The 22149-nt window shown below is 36.0% G+C and overlaps 1 protein-coding gene across 1 annotated transcript in view; it reads left to right on the top strand.

Annotated features, from left to right (window-relative positions):
- The window catches only part of kst (spectrin beta chain, non-erythrocytic 5 kst), a 179625-nt gene that overhangs the window by 59012 nt on the left and 98464 nt on the right, over positions 1–22149 (top strand). Inside the window, exons 2-11 of the mRNA XM_089643731.1 lie at positions 97–233; positions 8837–9009; positions 12052–12219; positions 13201–13317; positions 14585–14858; positions 16518–16630; positions 17279–17466; positions 18237–18462; positions 20672–20802; positions 21682–21904. Of these exons, the coding sequence (XP_089499857.1) occupies positions 167–233; positions 8837–9009; positions 12052–12219; positions 13201–13317; positions 14585–14858; positions 16518–16630; positions 17279–17466; positions 18237–18462; positions 20672–20802; positions 21682–21904 (1680 nt within the window). The 5' untranslated portion in view covers positions 97–166. The remainder of the gene's footprint in view (positions 1–96; positions 234–8836; positions 9010–12051; positions 12220–13200; positions 13318–14584; positions 14859–16517; positions 16631–17278; positions 17467–18236; positions 18463–20671; positions 20803–21681; positions 21905–22149) is intronic.

The following is a 22149-nucleotide window of genomic DNA, read 5'->3' as shown; positions in this document are numbered from 1 at the left end:
GAATATATGTTTTAATGCCATAATATAGTTTCAGTTCCTGATTAAAGATGATTGTAATGAATGAGTTGTCGATGCTAACGATCCTGTGTCTGTTAGGAGGGGCCGCTAGCTGCTAGCCGTTCAACACCACCCGCAGCAGACCTCCACCCATGACCATCCCGGCACCATGTCCGAAAGACACTACAACAACAAGGCCTACCAGGAGTTTCAGCAGACGGGCGGCAGAAGGAATGGTAGGACTAGCTCTCTGAGCATCTCTTGCATCGGCCATCTCATCTCTGGTTCATTGCACGACTGTTTTCTCGCCTTTGGTGGAATATTCTGATCCAATTAGCACGTTTTTCTTACTCTTTGTGTGCTGTTTTCTTTTTCAATTTCCTGAAATAGTCTACTGTATTGTGTTTTTTTTTTGCTTGCTTGTGTGTTTTCTGTCTTTTTGGTGAACATTTCATTTTCATGGAATTGTGTACTTTAATATGTTTTATTGCTTGCTTGTGTGTTTTCTGTCTTTTTGGTGGAGAGCTCTTATCCAATTTGCACGTTTTGTTTGTTGTTTTCTATCTTTTTGGTGGAGATTTCTTAACCATTCTGATGAAAGTGTGTACTTTCATGTGTTCTGTTGCTTGCCTATGTGTTTCCTATATTTTTGGTGGAGATTTATTATCTAATTTCATGAAATCGTTCACTTTGTTAGGCTATGTGCTTTCTGTCTTTTTGGTGGAAATTTGGTTCTTAACCATTTTGATGAAAGTGTGTACTTTCATGTACTCTATTGCTTGCCTATGGGTTTTCTGTTTTTTTTTTTGGTGGAGATTTCTTATCCAGTTTGATGATTTTTTCATTCGTTTTTATTGCTATATGTTTTCTGTCTTTTTGGTGAACAGCCCTTGTCTAATTTGCACGTTTTTCTGTATATTTTCTTGCTCGTCTGTGTTTTTCATTTTTTTTTTGTGGAGAATTTTCGATCATGTATCATTACTTTGTTTACAACCACGAATTTTTATCACCGGTTATGGTTTTGCCCATATTAATACTTCTGTGGTTATCTTCTGGATTTAAATATAAATCCTACAATATTTTAATATCCCATGATTTGCCACGGCTCTGTGTTAGTTATACATAGATAAAACTTTCATCGATTTGTTGGTGCGGTATCGGATATCTCCATAAGCGAGTATTAACAAAATAAATGTTTATTTTGGTGATTTCTACTTTTCTGAGAAGTGCTTTGAGATAGGCGCACCTGGAGTTTTGATAACTGACTCAAATTCACTTTAATTTGTAATACTTGCAATAAATATTTATGTGTAATAAATTATTTCAACACTCAAATCAAAAATTGTTATTATTTTTAAATGCCAGGAGTGATAAAAAGTATTATGACTTCATAGACATTCAAATTAAGGTTACATTATTTATACGCAATATGAATTTAAATAAATAGTTTTGTACGTATAAAAACTGAATTCTTTCGAGAAAAGCACCAATGATTAAATCCAATATTGTACCAATGATTCAATCCAATATTGTACCAATGATTCACTCCAATATTGTACCAATGATGCAATCCAATATTGTACCAATGATTCAATCCAATATTGTACCAATGATTCAATGTAATATTGTACCATAAATTCAATCCAATATTGTACCAATGATTCAATCCAATACTGTAGCAATGATTCAATCCAATATTGTACCAATGATTCAAACTAATATTGTACCAATGATTCAATCCAATATTGTACCAATGATTCAATCCAATATTGTACCAATGATTCAATTCAATATTGTACCAATGATTCAATCCAATATTGTACCAATGATTCAATCCAAAATGTACCAATGATTCAATCCAATATTGTACCAATGATTCAATCCAATAGTGTACCAATGATTCAATCCAATATTGTACCAACGATTCACTCCAATATTGTACCAATGATTCACTCCAATATTGTATATGTATGCCTTTCTTGAAAGAATTGTGCTTTTTCACAGACAAATCTATTTATTAATATTCATATTGCTTACGTATAGGCCAAAATTAAAAATTTGTCTCAATATTTTGCTATTGTCTCAATATTTTTTGAGGAAGCTACAAGCCAAAAATGTGCATACTCTTGGTATACCTTATATTGTAGGTAATAGGCATTAAAATCGCTTGACAAACGGAGTCTAGAAACGTTCAATTTCAAGCACAAAACTGGTTTTTATTTATTTTGTAAATAATTTTATAGGAAAGCAAAAAAGTTAATCAAGTGAAACTGTCACAGATAATCTTAGCTATAATACTGTATTTTTTAAAGTTGTTTCCTTTACGCGTTCATACATTTCTATTGAGTAAAATATATTTTGTATTTGTATTCTACTCAAGCGAAACGATAGGAAAACCTTCAATTTATCTAAAGCATATTTTTTGTATTCATAGTTTACACTAATTCGTCATAAAGATTAATCAAAATAGTGATTTGGCGTTAAGCTTCGACTTAATGCCAAATCACTATTATTTGTTAATATTTGTTGACAAAATTTACATCCTGTTACACCCTGCTTATTATGCATATTTTCTACGTCTAATCATTTCTGTCTAAAGTCCCTTTCTGCATTTTTACCCAGATGGTTTATGTAACTAATGATATGTTATCAACTCAAATAATAACTTTACTGTCACATCATTATGTAAACACTAGAAGAGTTACTTGCATGCTGATTTTCTAAGGAATTAAATATTACAAAAAAATTGTATGAATGATTAAAATTAGTTTATTTGTACAGTTTTGAAAGATTTGACATATGTAAATATTTAAGGTTTAACGAAACGTACCTTATAATCAATCATAGTTAGCATTTTATTTCATTTATTTTATTTTATTGATAAATGATTTAAAGATTACATTATGGTTTGTGTGTGATATTTCCCCCTCCATGCTAGGGATGACCCTGTGTTATGGCGGGTGAATTTTACAGTTTACGGACATAGAATCTATACATTACTATAATATAAAAAAGAAAAATGATGTATAGCTAGTTTGGGTTGCAAGAAGACAATGTAGAAGTTAGAGAATTATAAGAAGATTTGAGAAATTTTTAGTAAATAGATCACACTAATTAATTATGTACATGCTATACCGCTAAGTTAGGGAATAAGGATTTATTATGTTTTGTCTGAAAGGTGATTAAATTGATAGAGTGTAGAATGAATGGGTATTGTAGTTGTAATGTATTCCGTGTGTAAGGATCCATTTCGTAATTTGTTTTTTAAAGGAATGGGGTTGACTCACGGTTTTCAGGGATAAGGTTAAAGATTTTAGGAGCTAGAAAGAAAAAACTGTCTTAATTATTTAAATTAAATACAATTTTTTAATGTTATATTTCAAAATATTAAGACGAATTTTTAATATATGCCCGTATATACGTAATATGATAAATGGTTTTGTCGGTATAAAAACTCGATTCTTTAAATACAATTTTGAATTGAATAACCCACAAAGTATGTATGGTACAGAAACAGATAAAATTTGTTAAAAAAAATGCCAATTAAAAATACATGTATGTTGCGCCATTGCACAACAAAATATTGAAGATAAGCGAAACAGATCCTTTTACTTATAAGTTTGGATAAGTTGTTCAAAGAATGGCAAGATATACGCGCTCGCAACAGTTAAAAATTGGATTCTAATACTATAATCCTTTCTAATCGCACAGTATTTTTATTAATTTGTTATCACTGAGTACATTACATCACTTTAAATACTAAATTATCGCTTCTTGTCGCTGAACATGTAATCTCTAAAAATGAGAATCTATTTTCGCTAATTATGTAAGACTTGGTAAATTAAACCATTTAATTTTATTTTTTATTTTTTTATATATACAATAATATTATTATTGGGTTTATAAAAACAGTTTATATTTAAACAAGTTCTGCTGTGTAATTATTATTACGCGTGACAGCTGTTTCGCCCTCTGAAGGCATTATCAAACTGTGGGTAGCCCACTTACAGACGATACATTTATATTATTTCTATGTAGGTATTTTAATTTAAATTATTGATTTCTTAATTGATTTCTGTGTAAAAATGTTAGAAATTATTGATGGTTATTACCCAAGTAAAGTTTCCCCAATTAGTGTAATGTTTAAATTTGACTGAATGTCTTAATGTTAGTTATTCCCAAACGATGACTCATAGGGTTATTTTAATAGTATAATTAAGTACTTCAATGTGCACTCGTATTTGCACTAGGTTTGAAGATATCTAGTAGGGGTGAACGAATTATATTGGTTTGTTCATTAATTAGAATAGCTTTCGGATTATTAGAATTTTTGTTAATTTCTAACTGCTCTAAAAGATTCAGTTTACGGCCTTTATTTTGTACGTGTAACGGAGTTGGTTTATTATTATCATTAAGTGAGTGATTTTCATCTAGGAGATGTTTGGCAAATTGAGATTGCATTTTATTATTATTTTTAAAAGATCTTATATGTTCTTTGAACCTAGTGTTAAAGGACCGACCCGTTTGTCCAACATAAACAGCGTTGCATTCGTCACACTGGAGTTTATAAATGCCACTATTTTGTAATTTGAGTACCTTACTTTTTGAGTTTTTAAGGCGGTGTCTAGTAATTTATCAATTCGAAATAATGAAAATATTATTACGCAATACGGTAAATATGATGTTCTTAGCCGGAAAAAAAATTATTATATATTTTTATTATTTATAAAGACTTAGCATTTATCAAAATTAAATCAGAAATATGACCTTTTTATGGCCGTCCTTTCGTATTGTTCAAAAAATATTTTAAATTTTGAATATCCTCAAAAAATACCTTGAAGATTTTTCTTCAAGACTTCGTTCAGTAATTAAAAAAAAAAAAAAAGAATAAGGTTGTGGTATAATTATTTCCTAGGCACTATCTTTAATGTTTTTGTAAATGCGGTTTACTAAACTTTGGTTAAATTTATTCTAAAAAAAGGAACGAGGAATAGTTTCTATTATTTTTGTACACTTTTTAAAATTATTTTCACATTTTTAAATTACCATTTGTTTAAGAGTTTCGAGTTTATTAAAATAATAAATTATGTTGCCGTAAAGTGGCGACATTAATTCAGCTGCTACGGCAGAAATTAGAACTGAAGGCTTATTTTTAAATATGTCAACAGATGGCGTTAATCACGGAACGACCCTTGGAATTTTCAACAAAATCTTGCGTGTCATCAGTCAGCGAAGATAATACCTACTTGTATATACGAAGAAGTTTGCCAGTATTTTTTTATAAATTGACAAACGGTCTTGCTGTGCACGTGTTTATACATGTGTTAGTTTTCGACGTGGACATGCGCACACACACTTTTGAGGAGTTAGGTTGATACGATTCGTCATCACAATTTTTTATTGTATAAGTAAAATAATATTATATTTATTGTGAGGTGTGCTTAGCTGATTCTTATTTGGTACATGCTATATACGTTCATAATTTTTATTTCAAATTTAATGTACTTTACATACGATTTTTATATATTGAAGTGAAACTTCTTTACGTGCATTATTTTTTTTTTTTTTTTTCATGTTCTCCATGAAACGGTTATACACCAATATATTTTCGAGGACCGGAGTAAAACCGACTCATGACCGTCAAGTGACTCAAGGCCGATAACGCGACTAATTACCCTCGCAGACGTGCGTGACAAGTTTTTTTAGTAAAAAACACAGCCGTGAGTTTTTCAAATTTTAAAATTGCGCGGGACAAGTCAATTGAGGAGTACACGTCGTATACGCGGTTCTCGTCGCGCAAGATACCTCTCCTCGCGGTCTAGAGGTAGAGCGTTCGACACTCGTTATGCAGGACCCGGGTTCGAATCCCATATTTTTATAATTTTTATTTTTTTTTATCACATGCTATTTATAAATATGTGAATTTATAAGTAGCAATTTAGTAGTAATTTATTTTTACTTGTGTCATGACATTGTTTTTAATAAAGCATTACATATTATTTACTTAGGCACCGTTGTTTTCTTCTATGATCCTTATTAAAAAAATCTTACAAAAAGCATTTTTTTTGTTATCCTTCAAAACATGCATTTTTTACTCTTGAATAGTCTTCAAGCACGTTTTTTATTACGGTCAGAGCCCATTGATGTACATACCTAGGTACCTACCTATTGTATTTTTTGTGTCAGCGCGGAGCCTTCTGCAGTGGGAAAGTGTTTTAAAAAATCAAATATTGACATACAATATAAGTCAGTTATAATTAGTGACATCTTACGAATTTCAACAGAACTTTTTTAGTACAGAACTGTCTTTAAATGGATAGTAAAACCTAGTTCCTCCGCTGGGGGGCATTGTTGTAGTTTCGTTCTGAACAGGGTACCTATTATACTTGGCCTTAAGAGATGATCCTAAGCTGTTATTTGTGCGGAAGGCAATATCTAAGCCACATTTTTTGAGGACTTTGGCCATTTTATTAGATGTCTGTCCGATGAATTCTAAACACCCGAATTTATTCTTCGTCTTATTATTAGTCGCTGGGTAAATTAATTTAAGGTTATTTTTGTGTTTATTATTATTAATTATTTTTTCGATGTCTCTAACCTTGAAGCCATTATTTTTAGCAATAGTTAGGATTGTATTTTTTTCCTTCTCGTATGCTTTCTTGTCGAGTGGGATGTTAGTAAGCCTATGTACCATTGAGTGGTAGGCAGATAATTTATGTGACCATGGATGTAAAGATTTATAATTAATGGTCGTATCTGTAAACGTAGGCTTACGGAAAATTTCGAACGTATGTTTATTATTTTCTCTACCAATTGTTAGGTCTAAAAAATTAATTTTATAATTACACTCTCTTTCAACCGTAAAGCAGATTTTACGGTTGATGGAGTTAGCAAATGTGACAAAAAGATCTAATTGTCTGTTGGTGCCTTTCCAACAGACCAAAATGTCGTCAACATAACGAACATAGTAAATGATGTGTTTGCTAAAGATTGAATTTAAAATTTGTTTTTCAATGTAATCCATGAATATTTCTGCAAGAAGTGGACTGAGGGGCGATCCCATTGGTAATCCGTCGTTTTGTTGATAGAATTTATTGTTAAACTCAAAGTAGTTGGTTTCCACACAAATTTTAAATAGATCGAATAAGTCTTTTTTAGTAACTGGGTTTATATTAGATTCGTCTAAAATATCTTCAATGATTTTAAGGCATTCTTGAATAGGTATATTGCTAAAGAGGCTTACTACGTCTAAAGATATGAACTGGCAATTGTGCGGTAGATTTATGTTTTTTATTTTATTTACAAGTTCGAGAGAATTTTTAACGCTATGTATTGGGTAGAATTTAGTATGTTGTTTGAAAAGAAAGTTAAGTTTTTTGGCGAGTATTGTCGTTGGGGCGTTTATAAAAGAAACAACGGGACGTATGGGGATATTATCCTTGTGGATTTTAGGTTGTCCGTATAATGCAGGAGCCCTTGGATTCATCACCATTGCACTTCTTCTAGCGTATTTATTTGGGAATATTGATTGGCAATTATTTATTAGGTTGCGCACGTTTACTGAAATTTTGTCCGTTGGGTCCTTTTTTAAGATTTCAAAGTCTTCTGGTTTTAGGAATGCTTCTACTTTATTTAAGTAATCAATTTTGTTTAATATAACGACGGAATTCCCCTTATCCGCTTTAGTAATTGTGAGGTCGCTATTTTTAATTTTGGCTTTAATATCATTTAAAATTTCCGTTTCTTTTATATTGAATTTATTTTTATTTTTACTGGTTGATTTCAAAGTTTTTCTCAAGATATCCGCTGTTATTTGTTTAGGTAAGCCGTTATTTTTTACCTACCCACAGTTTTTGGGCTACCCACAGTTTGATAATGCCTTTAGAGGGCGAAACAGCTGTCACGCGTAATAATAATTACACAGCAGAACTTGTTTAAATATAAACTGTTTTTATAAACCCAATAATAATATTATTGTATATATAAAAAAAAAAAAAAATATAATGGAGTTCTACAAATTAAACTTAATAACAATAAATAAACCATTTAAGTATCTGATTCACTTGATCGTGCCATGTCTTCCTCGGGCATCCCCGACTTGTTCTACCATTTACTCATTTTATGGGCTTTTACATAAGAATAGTCTAAATTATATTGAACTGCTCGGTAACAATCTTTTGTGACAGATTGAAGATATCAACTGATGCGGAATCATTATTTCCGTCCATTAGTATTCTGGTAGTTAGTCCCAGAATTTATGGAACTTGCATATTTTCATTCTTTTAATGTTAACACCTTAATAATGTATTACAAAAAATACAACCCTTAAAAAATATATATATATATATATAATTATTTCTGTTTTGAGTGAGGATTGAATCTTCCTCACCTGAGACTGTCTCTTAACTAAAATGTTTTTAAAATCTATAAAATATATATTTATTATTTTATTTTTGGTTTGATTGAGTATTGAAACTTCCTCCCCAGGGACAGGGAATGGGCCAAATTATTTAACTGCTATATTTATCTAGTTTCAGATAAACGCTTATATGTCCATGTGTGTATGAGTTATTGCCACCAAAAGTTGATAGAATGCATTGTCATCAACAACAAGTCTATCTGCCAAGTTTCAGCTCAATCGGATGTTGGGAAGTGGGTTAATTTAAATAGATTAGTTTTTAAAATATAAATTATAATTGAATCAATTAAATTCTGTAATTCTAAATTTAAATTATATGGTAAGTAATGGGAATGATGGTGCGTTATATTTGAAGTTCTGTAAAAATTGTCTATTTTTGTTTTGCTAAAGACGTTAATGTTATTTGTGTGTGTGTTGCAGGCGCGCAGTATGAGCCGGGCGGCTACGCGGCGCAGGCTCAGCAGCGCAGCGGCATGACGCAGCGCGAGGACGTTCTGAAGTTCGAGCAAGGCCGCATCCGGGCCTTGCAGGAGGAACGCTTACACATACAAAAGAAGACCTTCACAAAATGGATGAACTCATTCCTGCAGAAGGTAAGTTCAATATCTAATCACTAGTAAGTTAGTGCCACTAGCGGAAAACTACCACGAGACTCTATAGGGTTTTCTAATAAGAGGTGTTATGTGTATTTAATTCCAGCCATAAAATGATTTTTTATGGCCGCAATTGGATGGTATTGATCTGGACAACGTTTACTTTCAACAAGACGGCGCTACGTGCCACACAAGCAACGAAACCATTGATCTTTTACGGGAAAAATTTCCGGACCGTGTTATCTCTCGAAGAGGTGATCACAATTGGCCACCGAGATCTTGTGATTTAACACCTTGCGACTTCTTCCTTTGGGGCCACGTGAAAGAGAAGGTCTACGCCAACAGCCCAGCGTCGATTCAAGACCTCAACGATGGAATTCGTGAGGCTATGGAGGACATAAGGCAGCCACAGCAGCGATTTGGTTATGGAAAATTCCATGAAAAGGATATGGTCCTGTAGGCGTGGTCGCGGTGGTCATTTGACTGATGTTATTATTCACTATTAACGGCATACCTTCCTCTTTATAATGAAATAAACATTCGATCATTTATATTAAATAATGGCATTTTTCTTTGAATATCAAAATAACACCTCTTATTGAAAAACCCTATATAATTAATGTAGGTTTTACCAAGCTCAAAGTGGATATTTAATACAGCTTGAATTTTTATGTACAGGGTTTCCAATAAGAGGTGTTATTTTGATATTCGATCGTAAAAGATCAATGGTTTCGTTGCTTGTGTGGCACGTAGCGCCGTCTTGTTGAAAGTAAACATTGTCCAGATTAATACCATCCAATTCCGGCCATAAAAAATCATTAATCATCTCTCGATAGCGCAATCCATTCACCGTAACTGTTGCTCCAGCCTCATTTTCGAAAAAGTAAGGTCCAATGACTGCGCCGGACCATAAACCGCACCAAACAGTCACACGTTCAGGATAGAGAGGCTTTTCAACAATACCTCTTGGGTTTTCCGAGCCCCAGATGCGACAATTTTGCTTGTTGACGAAGCCACCGAGGTGGAAATGGGCCTCATCACTCAAGATGATTTGCATTTGGTTCACTCAAATGAATTTTAATAATTTCAATGCGTTGTTGAAGCGTGTATCGTTCCATTTTTATTAATGGCGTAGTTTCTACTTGTCAAATGTCAAAAAATGACAGCTTCAAAAGTAACATCTACCGAAATAGTGTGCTATTCAAAATAACACCTCTTATTGGAAAACCCTTTATAAAGATTTAGTAAACCTGTCGAATTCCGCTGCATGCAAAAGCAGATTTAAACTTTAATATCTAATGGAGACAACTATTTAAGTAAACACGCATAAAATAGGTTTTCTAGGGTGTTAGTTTGCATTATTTCAATAATTTATGTATATTTCCTAACCTTAAAACTTTACTTTGATTAAGAAAAAAATGGAACTTTCACCACATAAATAGTTATTTATTGTAGTTTTTTTGCATATTAAGCTTGAAGCGGAATTTGACGAAAGTTTATCAGTATTTGCCTCAGGATAATTGCCAATCAACATTAAATAATCAAAGACGATCAGCAAGTTATCATTCGAACGAACAACGTTAGCACCGACAGCTTTATTTAATACAGGACATGCTGTAGAAACTGAAGTGAGAGTAAAAGAAATTTGTTTTAGGACTTTTGCACTGGGTTTAGCAGGGTTTAGTACTAAAATTCGAAATCTGGTCTCTTTAACTGTCACATCAGATTTTTGAAGCACGGCATTTTAATAAAAATGCAGTGCCGTTAGTAATCTTTGAAAATCATTATTCAAATTTAGACCTGTCAAAAATGTAAACAACAGAAATGTGTATCTCAATGATAGAATCATTATTATAATTATTTATTAGATTAACAACAGCAACAAAGAATGCCGTTTTATAGGCAGCTTTATTGATGCTAAATATATCGATATCTGAATTGATTCTCACGAGAATGCCCTCCCCACCGGCGTGACTATTGGCAAGTTAGTCCTGCTGTCGATGGCGGAGATAACTACTGGGAACATAGAAATGCACGCTCTCCTTGATAGCCCAGTTTCGAAACCATCCACAAATCAGTTTGAAGTTTGTAGCAATGTGCACACCCCTACTGACCTGTCGATGGTTCATTCCAAGCATACCCAAGAGATAGTCAGGAGGATGGAGCCATTCTGTAGTAATGTGCACATCCCTACTGACACGTAGAAGGTTCATTCCGAGCATACCCAAGATAAAGTCAGTAGGATAGAGCCATTCTGTAGTAATGTGTACATCCCCACTGACCTGTCGATGGTTCATTCCGAGCATACCCAAGAGAAAGTCAGTAGGATAGAGCCATTCTGTAATAATGGGCTCCGAGGGCTTTGAAGCAGAGAATGGACGGTTATCTCGAGAGTATTTCCTCCTGGGGTAAAAATAATCTCGTCGAATTTAATGTTTCAAAGACCCAATCCTGTCTGATTACGTCTAAAAGGAATCCAAATGATAATCTAGTCTCCTTCAACAGAAGCAATCTTCCGAACAGGCCTTCCATTGATATGCTTGGTGTAACTATAAGTGACCAGCTCAGGTACGGGGCTCCATCGAAGCCAGAGTAAAGCTGGCCTCTCAGAAGCTGGGCGTACTGTACAGGGCCCGCAGATACTTTAATAGTACACAACTGCTGACCCTGTACAAATCGCAAGTGCGCCCTACTGTCGAATTTGGCAGTCATCTCTGGTCCGGAGCCCCAAAATACCTGAAAAAAACCCTTGACTCTGTGCAACACCCCTACTGACCCATCGATGGTTCATTCCGAGCATACCTAAGAGAAAGTCAGTAGGATAGAGCCATTCTGTAGTAATGTGCACACCCCTACTGACCCGTCGATGGTTCATTACGAGCATACCCAAGAGAAAATCAGTAGGATAGAGCCATGGGTAGTAGCCATTCTACCCCAGGTTCAGAAATCTCTCTAATGAGGGAATATTTTAGCTGTTAAAGTCTGTTATAATAATAACTAATATTCCGCCATCTCCATTTGTCAATGTTGATTTCTTTGCAGGCGCGGATGGAGGTGGAGGACCTGTTTGTGGATCTGGCGGACGGACGCAAACTGCTGAAGCTGCTGGAGATCATCTCCGGGGAAAAACTGGCCAAGCCCAACAATGGCCGCATGCGCGTGCACAAGATAGAGAACGTCAACAAGAGTTTGGCCTTCCTTCACACTAAGGTAAGTGACATTATATTACTTACAGTACCCCAACATGTTCAGCGTACAACTGATATCGTAGATTATTCAAATCATTCTCGAACCCCCACGGTGCCCCCGATATGTTCACGTGGTTTATCTCCAGTTCGTCGAAATCATACTGGATGTTAGCTGAGAGGGAGCATCGGGTCACCTATTCCGCGTGGTCGTACTTCAGGCCAGCTCGTGACGTCATACGAGACACAATTCATAATGCGAATGGCATTTCCTGCAGTACTGCCACACCAGTCATTGTATGTACAGTGACATCACACACTTATCAGTGGGCTGCAAATATCAACATTTCCACGACTTACATTATCGGTACTATTTGATATTTTCCAAAAAAATTCTGTCCGCAGCAAGCTCTTGTAAATAATATGAATTTTAATTTTAGGGGACAACCTCATTGGTTAGTCTGGAGATTTCACCATTTAGATAAATCTCGCAATATTACCCGTTTCTTAAATATTCCCCAAAAATAAATTGTCAGGAATTTAGCCATCACTAGTCGCTACTGAAATCACGAGACTCCCGTCGCTACCAATCATTGTAGATTTTCCGAAAAGTCAATACTAGAATTAACTTACTCAAAACCAACAGTTGCTGTAGCTGTCATTCTTTGCTGACTGTTTTGTTCCTAGCATTGATATAAAACACAAGCATTATTACAAAATGTCTGACACAAGTGCTGCCATGTTTAAAGTGTCAGAGATCAAAAGGATTCATTCGATGCACCGTGACCGTATTGGCGTAGGTCATAGATATATAAATTGTGTAGACCGGGCATCTCGAGACACAACATTATTATTTTGGGTAACCAGTTATTTTTGTAACTAATCTTTTATGAACAAGTGATTGTTTTGATCGCTGGTGGTTCTTGATTGGTTCAAAGTGATTCCGCTAAAGTTGTCATAATTTTATATTTCTCATTAATTCATTTGTTTTTCTTTTTCATGTTAGGTCCGTCTTGAATCCATCGGAGCCGAGGATATAGTGGATGGAAACCCTCGGCTTATCCTAGGTCTGATTTGGACCATCATTCTCCGATTCCAGATCCAGGAGATTGAGATTGACGTTGTGAGTATTGACTTCCTAATATGATTTAAGATTCTCTTAGCCAATTGCATCACCTCAGTTGGACAAGGTGGAATAGATTAGGGAAATGTTAGAATCTTATGCCATGTTGTTGTTCTTCTGTCGTATGGTGGAGGGGTCAGAGTGGGACATCTAGGTCTGCGAGCCAGTCTAGTGCCTCAGGCGTCGCCATGTGGAGCGGCCATTCGTTGACCACATGTTCGGTAGTCTGCACCGCACCACATTCACACATCGCCGACTCTTTAAAGCCCCATCTGTGCATCATGTGGGCACAGCAGCTATGGGAGCACCTTAACCTATTGATGGTGGACCAGGTGGACCAGGCAATGAGAATCCAGGCTGTCTTTCGGTGGGGTCCTGTATGAGGTGGGCATTTCCCACGTTAGCCGTTTGCCACTCAAGTTTCCACCTATCTTCTGGGGTGAGAGGTAATCGGAGGAGCCTCTCTCCTTCCGTCCAGAAGGGCTTTCGGAACTTAAAGCGGCATGCCGGGTGGGAGACAATATCTTCGTGCAAAGGTATTGCGCTTTTTTTGCAGCGCCTTCTTGTATTCTCCCAGTGTTGCAATTTCTCGCCTGATGTTTGGCGGGGTTATGTTTGCAAGTACGGGGAGCCAAGGGAGAGGAGTAGATTTTTTGCCCATACTGAGCACAGTATTCAGACGTTGAGAAAACCAGGGCAATGCATGCTGTTCTGAGCGTGATGTTGCAATGTTGTTAGAACCTTAAAATGGTAAGATTACATCCACAAGATTCAACCCCAAAATTAGAAATGGTCTTTGCAAACTTTGACGCCTCATATCACAGAACAAGGTAAAGTGAAGATAGAACCCTTTCCAACTTGTTGTTTGACTTTTGGGCTAGTAAAGTAAGCAGATATTATTATGTAACCAAGGTGTAAAGTGAGGTAACTTTGGGAAGTGTTTAACTGTAGTTTTATTCATACAAAATCAACCTCCAAAATTACTGCACTTTACCCCCCAAATAAAAATTTCTAATTTTCTTAAAAAAATTAAAAGTTTTATGATTCTACTTGCTGGGACTTAAGTCCCTTATGTTAATTTCACCAAGAAATATCAAAACTCTGCTTTAAGGGGTAGGAAAAAGTGATGGGGTGATTTTAATAAATCTCATGTAAACGGTGACCTTCCTCTTGTTTTGAAGAGCAAGTGTGTGAAATTTCATCAATCTCTGAATAAAACTGTAGATTTGTATAAAAAACAAAGTTGACATGTATATAATATTTCCAGGATGAAGAGAATGAATCGTCGGAGAAGAAGTCCGCCAAGGATGCTCTGCTGCTGTGGTGCCAGCGCAAGACCAACGGCTACCAGGGCGTGCACATCACCAACTTCACGGACTCGTGGCGCACGGGACTCGGCTTCAGCGCGCTGATCCACTCGCATCGCCCCGATCTCTTTGACTATTCGCGCCTGCCCGCTCAGTCCAACATGGACAACCTGAACCACGCCTTCAACACGGCAGAGGATCAACTGGGAATACCCAAGCTTCTGGACGCTGAAGGTAAATTATTACATTTTTTAACAAAAAAATTCCGCCATTATGGATATTTTTAAAATTTTTAACATTTTTAGATATTTTTACAAATTTTGTACTTTCTCCACTTTTTGGATAGTTTGTCACATTTTAGACATTTTTAAATTTTTATCTCCACTTTTTGGATAGTTCGGACAAATTTTGCACATTTTGATATTTTTCAACGTTTTCTTAACTTTATCGACATTTTTACCATTTGTCTGAAAGTTATGCAGAGTTCAAGGAACATTGTACGCTATTCTAATATTGAATAAAAAATTTAATATTTTGTACATTTTTTAACATATTGGACATTTATATTGGACAGTGCGCCCTACTCTCGAATTTGGTAGCCATCTTTGGTCCGGAGCCCCTAAATACCTGAAAAAAACCCTTGACTCTGTGCAGAAACGGGCGGTCCGTTTGATAGATTCCCCAATCTTAACAAACGGACTGCAATCTTTAGAGCACAGGCGTCAGGTAGGTATGCTGCCCTTGTTCTATCGGTATTACAATGGAAGATGCTCTGAGGAACTAGCGTCATTGATCCCTTCGGCACCGGTGCGTAGTCGGGATACACGCCAAACGCGCGCCCAACATTTGTACACGGTTGACATTTGTCAAATGACAAACGGGTCGCTTCTACGATTCGTTCTTAGGTTCAACAGCTCGGCTGTGGAACGAACTGCCGGCCTCTGTGTTTCCTCCCTCCTACAACATGGGACTCTTCAAGACCTATGTTCACTCCTTCCTCTCCACAAAAAGACCCTCCACACAGCATCCCTAAATATGACATAGGCCCTGAGAGAAATTATTTTCTTCAGGGCCTCCTGTGTGGAATTAATATAAAAATAAAAAAAAATGTTTTTACTTTTCAACATTTTTCACATTTGTCTGAAAGTCATGCTTAGCGTAAAGAACATTGTAAGCTACCATATTCACATTTGTCTGAAAGTCATGTCAAACTTAAAGAACATTGTATGCTACTATATTCACATTCGTCTGAAAGTCATGCCAAGCGTAAAGAACATTGTAAGCTACCATATTCACATTTGTCTGAAAGTCATGCCAAGCGTAAAGAACATTGTAAGCTACTATATTCACATTCGTCTGAAAGTCATGTCAAGCGTAAAGAACATTGTAAGCTACTATATTCACATTTGTCTGAAAGTCATGCCAAGCTTAAAGAACATTGAATGCTATTGTATTCTATATTTGTGAATATTTTGGACATTAAAAAAAACCATTTGAATATTTTTTTAAAGTAATACTGAGTTCACGGAACATTGTCTGAAAGTAATTCTGAGTTCAAGGAGCATTGTCTGAAAGTAATGCTGAGTTCAAGGAACATTGTCTGAAAGTAATGCTGAGTTCAAGGAACATTGTCTGAAAGTAATGCTGAGTTCAAGGAACATTGTCTCAAAGTAATGCTGAGTTCAAGGAACATTGTCTGAAAGTAATGCTGAGTTCAAGGAATATTGTATTATATTTTATAGACTTTTGAACATTTTGGATGTTAAATGGATATTTAAAATGTCCCCAGCTAACGATAATATAATTAATTTAATTTAATCCCACTACGTCCACCCAAAAGCCACTACCAAAACAATCTTTACTAATAATATATTTCTAATACTATTTTTCTAGATGTGGACACGAGCAGACCAGATGAGAAGTCCGTCATTACGTATGTGGCGAGTTACTACCACACGTTTGCTCGCATGAAGAACGAACAGAAGATTGGACGTAGAATTGCCAATGTAAGTTAGACCACTGGCTGTGGCCCCTCACCATTTCTCTTCCAATCCTCTTCCACGAAGTCTAACCACCTCTTCTTCCTCGGTCCAACTCTTACAACCAGTTATAGTACCGGGAACCAGTTACTGGATAACCAATACTTCTGTCATAGGTCACCCCAAGTGGTTCAGTATTTAGCAACTCACCAGGTGAGTTGCCCTGCCCACCAGCTGCGTTACAGATTGGGAGAGTTTGGGGAGACCCTTTGACCTCTCCAACTGGTCTCTCGACCTTGCGCTCCAACTGCCTTGCGTTGCAGTGGGAGCGATCCTTAAAAAAGACCTAAAGATGATTTGGTCACTAGCCGGCTGGCTACCATGTTAACCTTTTGTTATCTCCTAACATTCAATAGAACATAAGTGTTATTGTATTGATACATGACTATCACACCTACAGGAGTCAGACTTGGTCATGGCTCAGTACATTGCTGAGTAGCCGGCGGCTGCCATGTCAGCCTTTCATTCTCTCCCAACATTTGAAACTCCATTAGTATTTCCTAATATGATCAGGACTGTTTTTTTATCATTTATGTTTGTGTTGGCGCCATTTCCAACAATTTTATTCAACAATTGACAAATTGTCGTATTAACTATTCTGTATAAATTCTGCAGATTGTGGGCCAGTTAATGGACGCAGACGCCAAGAAGAACCAGTATTCGCGCCTGGTGACGACATTGCTGGAATGGATTCGGCTGAAGATTGAGGAGCTGGCTGATCGCGACTTCCCCAACTCACTGGACGGCATCCAGAAGTTGCTACTCGCCTTCAAACAGTACCGTACCGTTGAGAAACCACCCAAGTATGTTTTAAAATTTACTTTATTGCAATTTTAACGGGCTTTCGTCCAATTTTATGTTATTTAAACAAGAGTCAGTGGGATCACCATTACATCCCCATTTGGGGTATGTTGTGAAGCTGACAACTGTGGGTAGGAGATGGGGAAGAGGAAGGTTGTAAAACACCTGGCTATTCTGATCTGGACACTAAAAAATATAATTTTATTGGATTTGATGTCACGTAGAGCAATTAATCCCCCCAGCCTCTGTCAAAATTTGTGTGTATTTCCGCTTTGCAATATAATCAAAATAAACGCAGTATTTATGAATATATCCAAAAACTAATAACAATTTTTGATACGCTTTCAAATTGTATTATTAGAAATGAAAATGTATTTTTTTAAATATTAAAATGTTGGATGTCAAAAAAGAGTTTTGAAAATGGTTCACCTTACGTTTTTTTCATCTGAACACTGAACTAAATATATGTACTGATATAATGAAAAAAATAACACATATATTTTATTAGACAAATTTATTATAAATACTATTATTTTTTTTATCCTCCGCTGCTCTTTCTGACATAATTTACAGAGAGACTGTATCGTGTACAACTCCCTTTCTGACATATTTCATAATTGGCCAGGATTTGAAACTGCGATCTCTGGTTTTGCAGCCGATTGTCTTAACCGCTCCACCACAAAGGCTGTCAACATGATAAAAAAATAGGTTAGGTTAGTTCTTGCTTGTTTCTTCTTTTTTAAATTTTCTTGAGTGTTGTCTTAATTTCCAGGTACAAAGAGCGCTCTGAGATCGAGGCTTTGTTCTTCCACATCAACCTTGTGGCCAAGTCACTGGGTCGAGAGGCGTTTGTTCCGATCGCTGGCCAGCAGCCGGCCGAGCTAGAGCGCGCCTGGAGACGGCTGGAGGCGGCCGAGCACACGCGCGAGGTTGCGCTGCGCCAGGAACTGCTGCGTCAGCAGAGGCTGGAGCATCTCAACTATAAGTTCAACACCAAGGTAGGTTCTAACAGAACTAGGGTGAACAAGTTGATGGGTCTGTAAGAATGCGGTTTACTGTATATTTGTATTGGGGCCTGCAAACGGGTCGGAAGCGATGCGACGTACTTTCCGTATACAGCTAGCCGTACGTGGTTTTAGAGGGCGGTCGATATTTATCGCGTCACTGTTGATGTCACATAACTAACTTCTAATTATCTTTTTTGTCAATAACATTTATTTTAGTTAACCCTAGATAACTAAACTGTTTTCATTGTTTCATTGTAACTACACTTTCGTCGAGTGGACTACGCAATAAAACACTAGAAATAAATCTAAAATATTTAATAAGATAGGAACTTGTTACATGGCACAAAAGTAAGGTTTATAATGAACAAATTAATATCAGTCTACACAGTGACCACACATGTCAACATTATGTGGACCACAAATAGCCTTTCTACATCTGGTGCAACGGTGTTTGGTCATCCTTCGGGCCTTGGATGGACACAGGTAGCTAATTTTACACACGTTTGACGTAGATGGAACCGGAGCTTCTATTGTAGAAGATTCGCCAACATTAACTATAAATATATGAATGTACGTACCTTAAAAATAAAATTGTTGTTATAACTAAAGTTTCGTCCAGCGGACGACGAGATGGCCATAGGGCACGTCCTAGTATGCGTGTGGCCGCAGAGTCACGTGCTCCACTGTTTCCTCAAATTAGGAAGTTAATGAAAGAGTCAAGGTCGGGGAGCGGGGGGAAGTAGGTGATTTCGAATTTCGCCGAGTAGCGCGTTGTCACCTCGACGAGCGATTAGTTATCTAGGGTTAAAAAAACTTTTAAAATATTCTTACAAAGTTTATTAACTAGGCATAATAATAATATCACAAAAGAAACCACAACCTTGTCGCCACTTGGTAAGGGACTCGATTCTTATTGATTGATGTTATTTTTTATATGTTTACTTATCATTCGGCTGTCTTCTCAGTCTTCAGTCATGTTACAACTTTTATACTAGTATATTAAATTATCTATGTACGTATATAAATGAATGTTACTTGTTGTGCCCTATAGACTCAAAAACTACTCAAAAATTACTAAGTTTGTTCTTATTAGTGTCGGGAGTGTGGTTTGGAAGGTAAAATAAGTCAGGGATGCCTACGAAAGACTTAACACATCATCTCTCTACTGAAATGAGATACGGGCTCGAATTAAAGTCAATATAATGTAGTTTTTTTAATATGGAAGTCGGGGACAGTGAAACAAAAACTTATAAAAATTTAACTATTTCAAATCTTTAGAATAATATTATTTCTACCTAAAAACTACACACAGTTTTCAGGTACACTAGAATTGACAACCTCGAAACTTGATTCCGAACCAATCATAAACTCGGCAACACCGGGTACATGTCAGCTAGTATTTTATAAAAGTACCCGTGAGTAAGTTTGATGACCTTACAACACTCAGTTTATGTTGATTCCTTACCAATCCGTAGGATGACGGCCAAAAGTAGCCAAGTAACCCGCTGAGCATTTACTTTATTATTATTATATATTGAGCAGGCAGCATTCTGCTGATGCGCTCATATCTGATTACACAACAAGTTTGCCAGTAATTGAGTTGTTTTAAGTTTGAACTAAGTCCTTTCTTCTCTCCAAATGTGAATCCAATAGAGCTTTGAATTGATTTATATTTGTTGCATGGATGACATGTTGTGGGAGTTTGTTCCAAGCATCCACTACTCTATTTGCAAGGAAGTGTTTTCTAGGATTAGATGCAAAAGGCGTTTTGGTAATTTGAAGATTTGTTGGATGCTAGGGCAACTGTAATGTCCAGATAAAAGTCTCGATCAAGTCACCCCTTTCTCTTCTTTCTTGTAAGGTTGGTAATAATTTAAATCTTAGTTCCTTGAGTCTATCTTCGTATCGTAGATCTTTCAGAGCTCTTGGTATTTTGTCTCTGTACTCTCTCTAACAGATTTATATCCTTTGCGAAGTAAGGACTCCATATTTGGAAAGCATATTCCAGGAGAGGTCGCACATATGTTTTATATATTTTTAACATCATGTCCGGTGTTAGATCAAGGAAGGTTTTCCTGATTAGATATGTTAGTGAGTAGTTTATTTATGGTTGAGCTTCAAACCTAATTGTAATGTAAAGGGCGCTAGTAGTTTTTTATTGTTTGATTATTAACTGTGGAATTGTTTGACTTGGTTTCAGGCTGTTCTGAGGAGGGGCTACCTGAAGGAGATGATCCAGGTTCTGTCGGATCCGAGGTACGGATCAAACCTGAGTCAAGTGGACGCAACCGTCAAGAAGCACGAAGCCATCTCTGCCGATATTCTTGCCAGGTATATTAATGAGGGATAGAAAAAAAAACACTGCCATATCATGACATTAAATTTTTGGTAAACAACAAAAAAAGACATATTATTTGTAATTTTAACAGTAGCTTCGTTCAACTATTTTTGAATTGTAAATTATTTGTGAAAGCTTTATGAAAATTTTATGATTAAAAATATTAATTTCGGTGATTTGTCTCTGTGTAACTAAGGTATCAATGACCTCTAGAACTAGAATTTGCTTTTGATTTTCAAAATTTAAACTGAATGTAGTAACGATTCAGAGAAGCGATAAAGTAGGTAGGTACCTACCTACCAAAATTATTGTATAAATTAATAATTCTATATTTGAAATGTGTATTCCTTTTGTTAAAATTTTTGACACATGATTTAATATTTCTTTTGAAAAGCTAAATCCTGCGGCAAACATTTTTTTTAATACTACAATTATAATGTGCCGTGATTTTTTACAGGTTTTTTTATTGAGGCAATAATTTTCTGTTATAATTTGAAAGCAGTTTAATAGATTTGTGGATAAAGTAAATTTTGAGTAACTACTCGTTGAGTAACTAAACATAAGATTAACATGGTGGTAAAACAGAAATTTACTTTTGAAATTGATAAAATATGCTACTCAAAGAATGGCTGATTTGACAGTTTATACAGAGATTGTGAAATAATCTTATAAATGGTAGAAATTTATTTTAACGTAGAATAAATATAACAAACGTATAATAAACCAAATTGTTGGTAACCGGATTAAATTATTATGTTCGGTTAGTTATGTTTTTTTCCTTCACTTTTCTTCATTTTTCCTTCTTTTTTTTCATTGTTCTGTTTTGTAATGGAATCCAAATCGTAATAGCGTTTTGTCTGTGTGTTTCCCAGAACAGAGCGATTTGATGACCTGACCGCCATGGCGGAGGAGCTTGTGCGCGAAAAGTACCACGGCGCCGAGGCGGTCAAGGGATCGGAGCGTGCGGTGCTGGCGGGATGGCGCGAGCTGCTCGCCTTGCTGCGCGGCCACCAGGAGGCGCTGGGGCGCTTGTCGGCACTCATGGCGCTCATGCGCGAAGTGGATGCCACGCTGGCTTCCATCGCACATCTCAGGGTAGGTGTCTTCTTATTGCCCTCGCCGCTTACTTACTGTTTTATTGATCGATTAAGACAGAAATTTTTGGTTTCGTCAATGATCTATTGATTAATTCAATGATGTCCTTAATGACTGATTAATCTATTGATTTCTTGATTCATTGATTGTTTAATCAAATGATTTCATTATTTATTGATTGATTATTCCTCATTTTGATTGATTTCTTGATTCAATGATTGATTACAATTATTGGTTACAATATT

The sequence above is a fragment of the Hesperophylax consimilis genome, chromosome 20, assembly GCF_061612785.1.
Source record: "Hesperophylax consimilis isolate HC1 chromosome 20, BYU_Hcon_1.0, whole genome shotgun sequence".
In the NCBI taxonomy this organism is placed as follows: Eukaryota; Metazoa; Arthropoda; class Insecta; order Trichoptera; family Limnephilidae; genus Hesperophylax; species Hesperophylax consimilis.
This window is presented reverse-complemented; position numbering and strand designations above follow the sequence as displayed.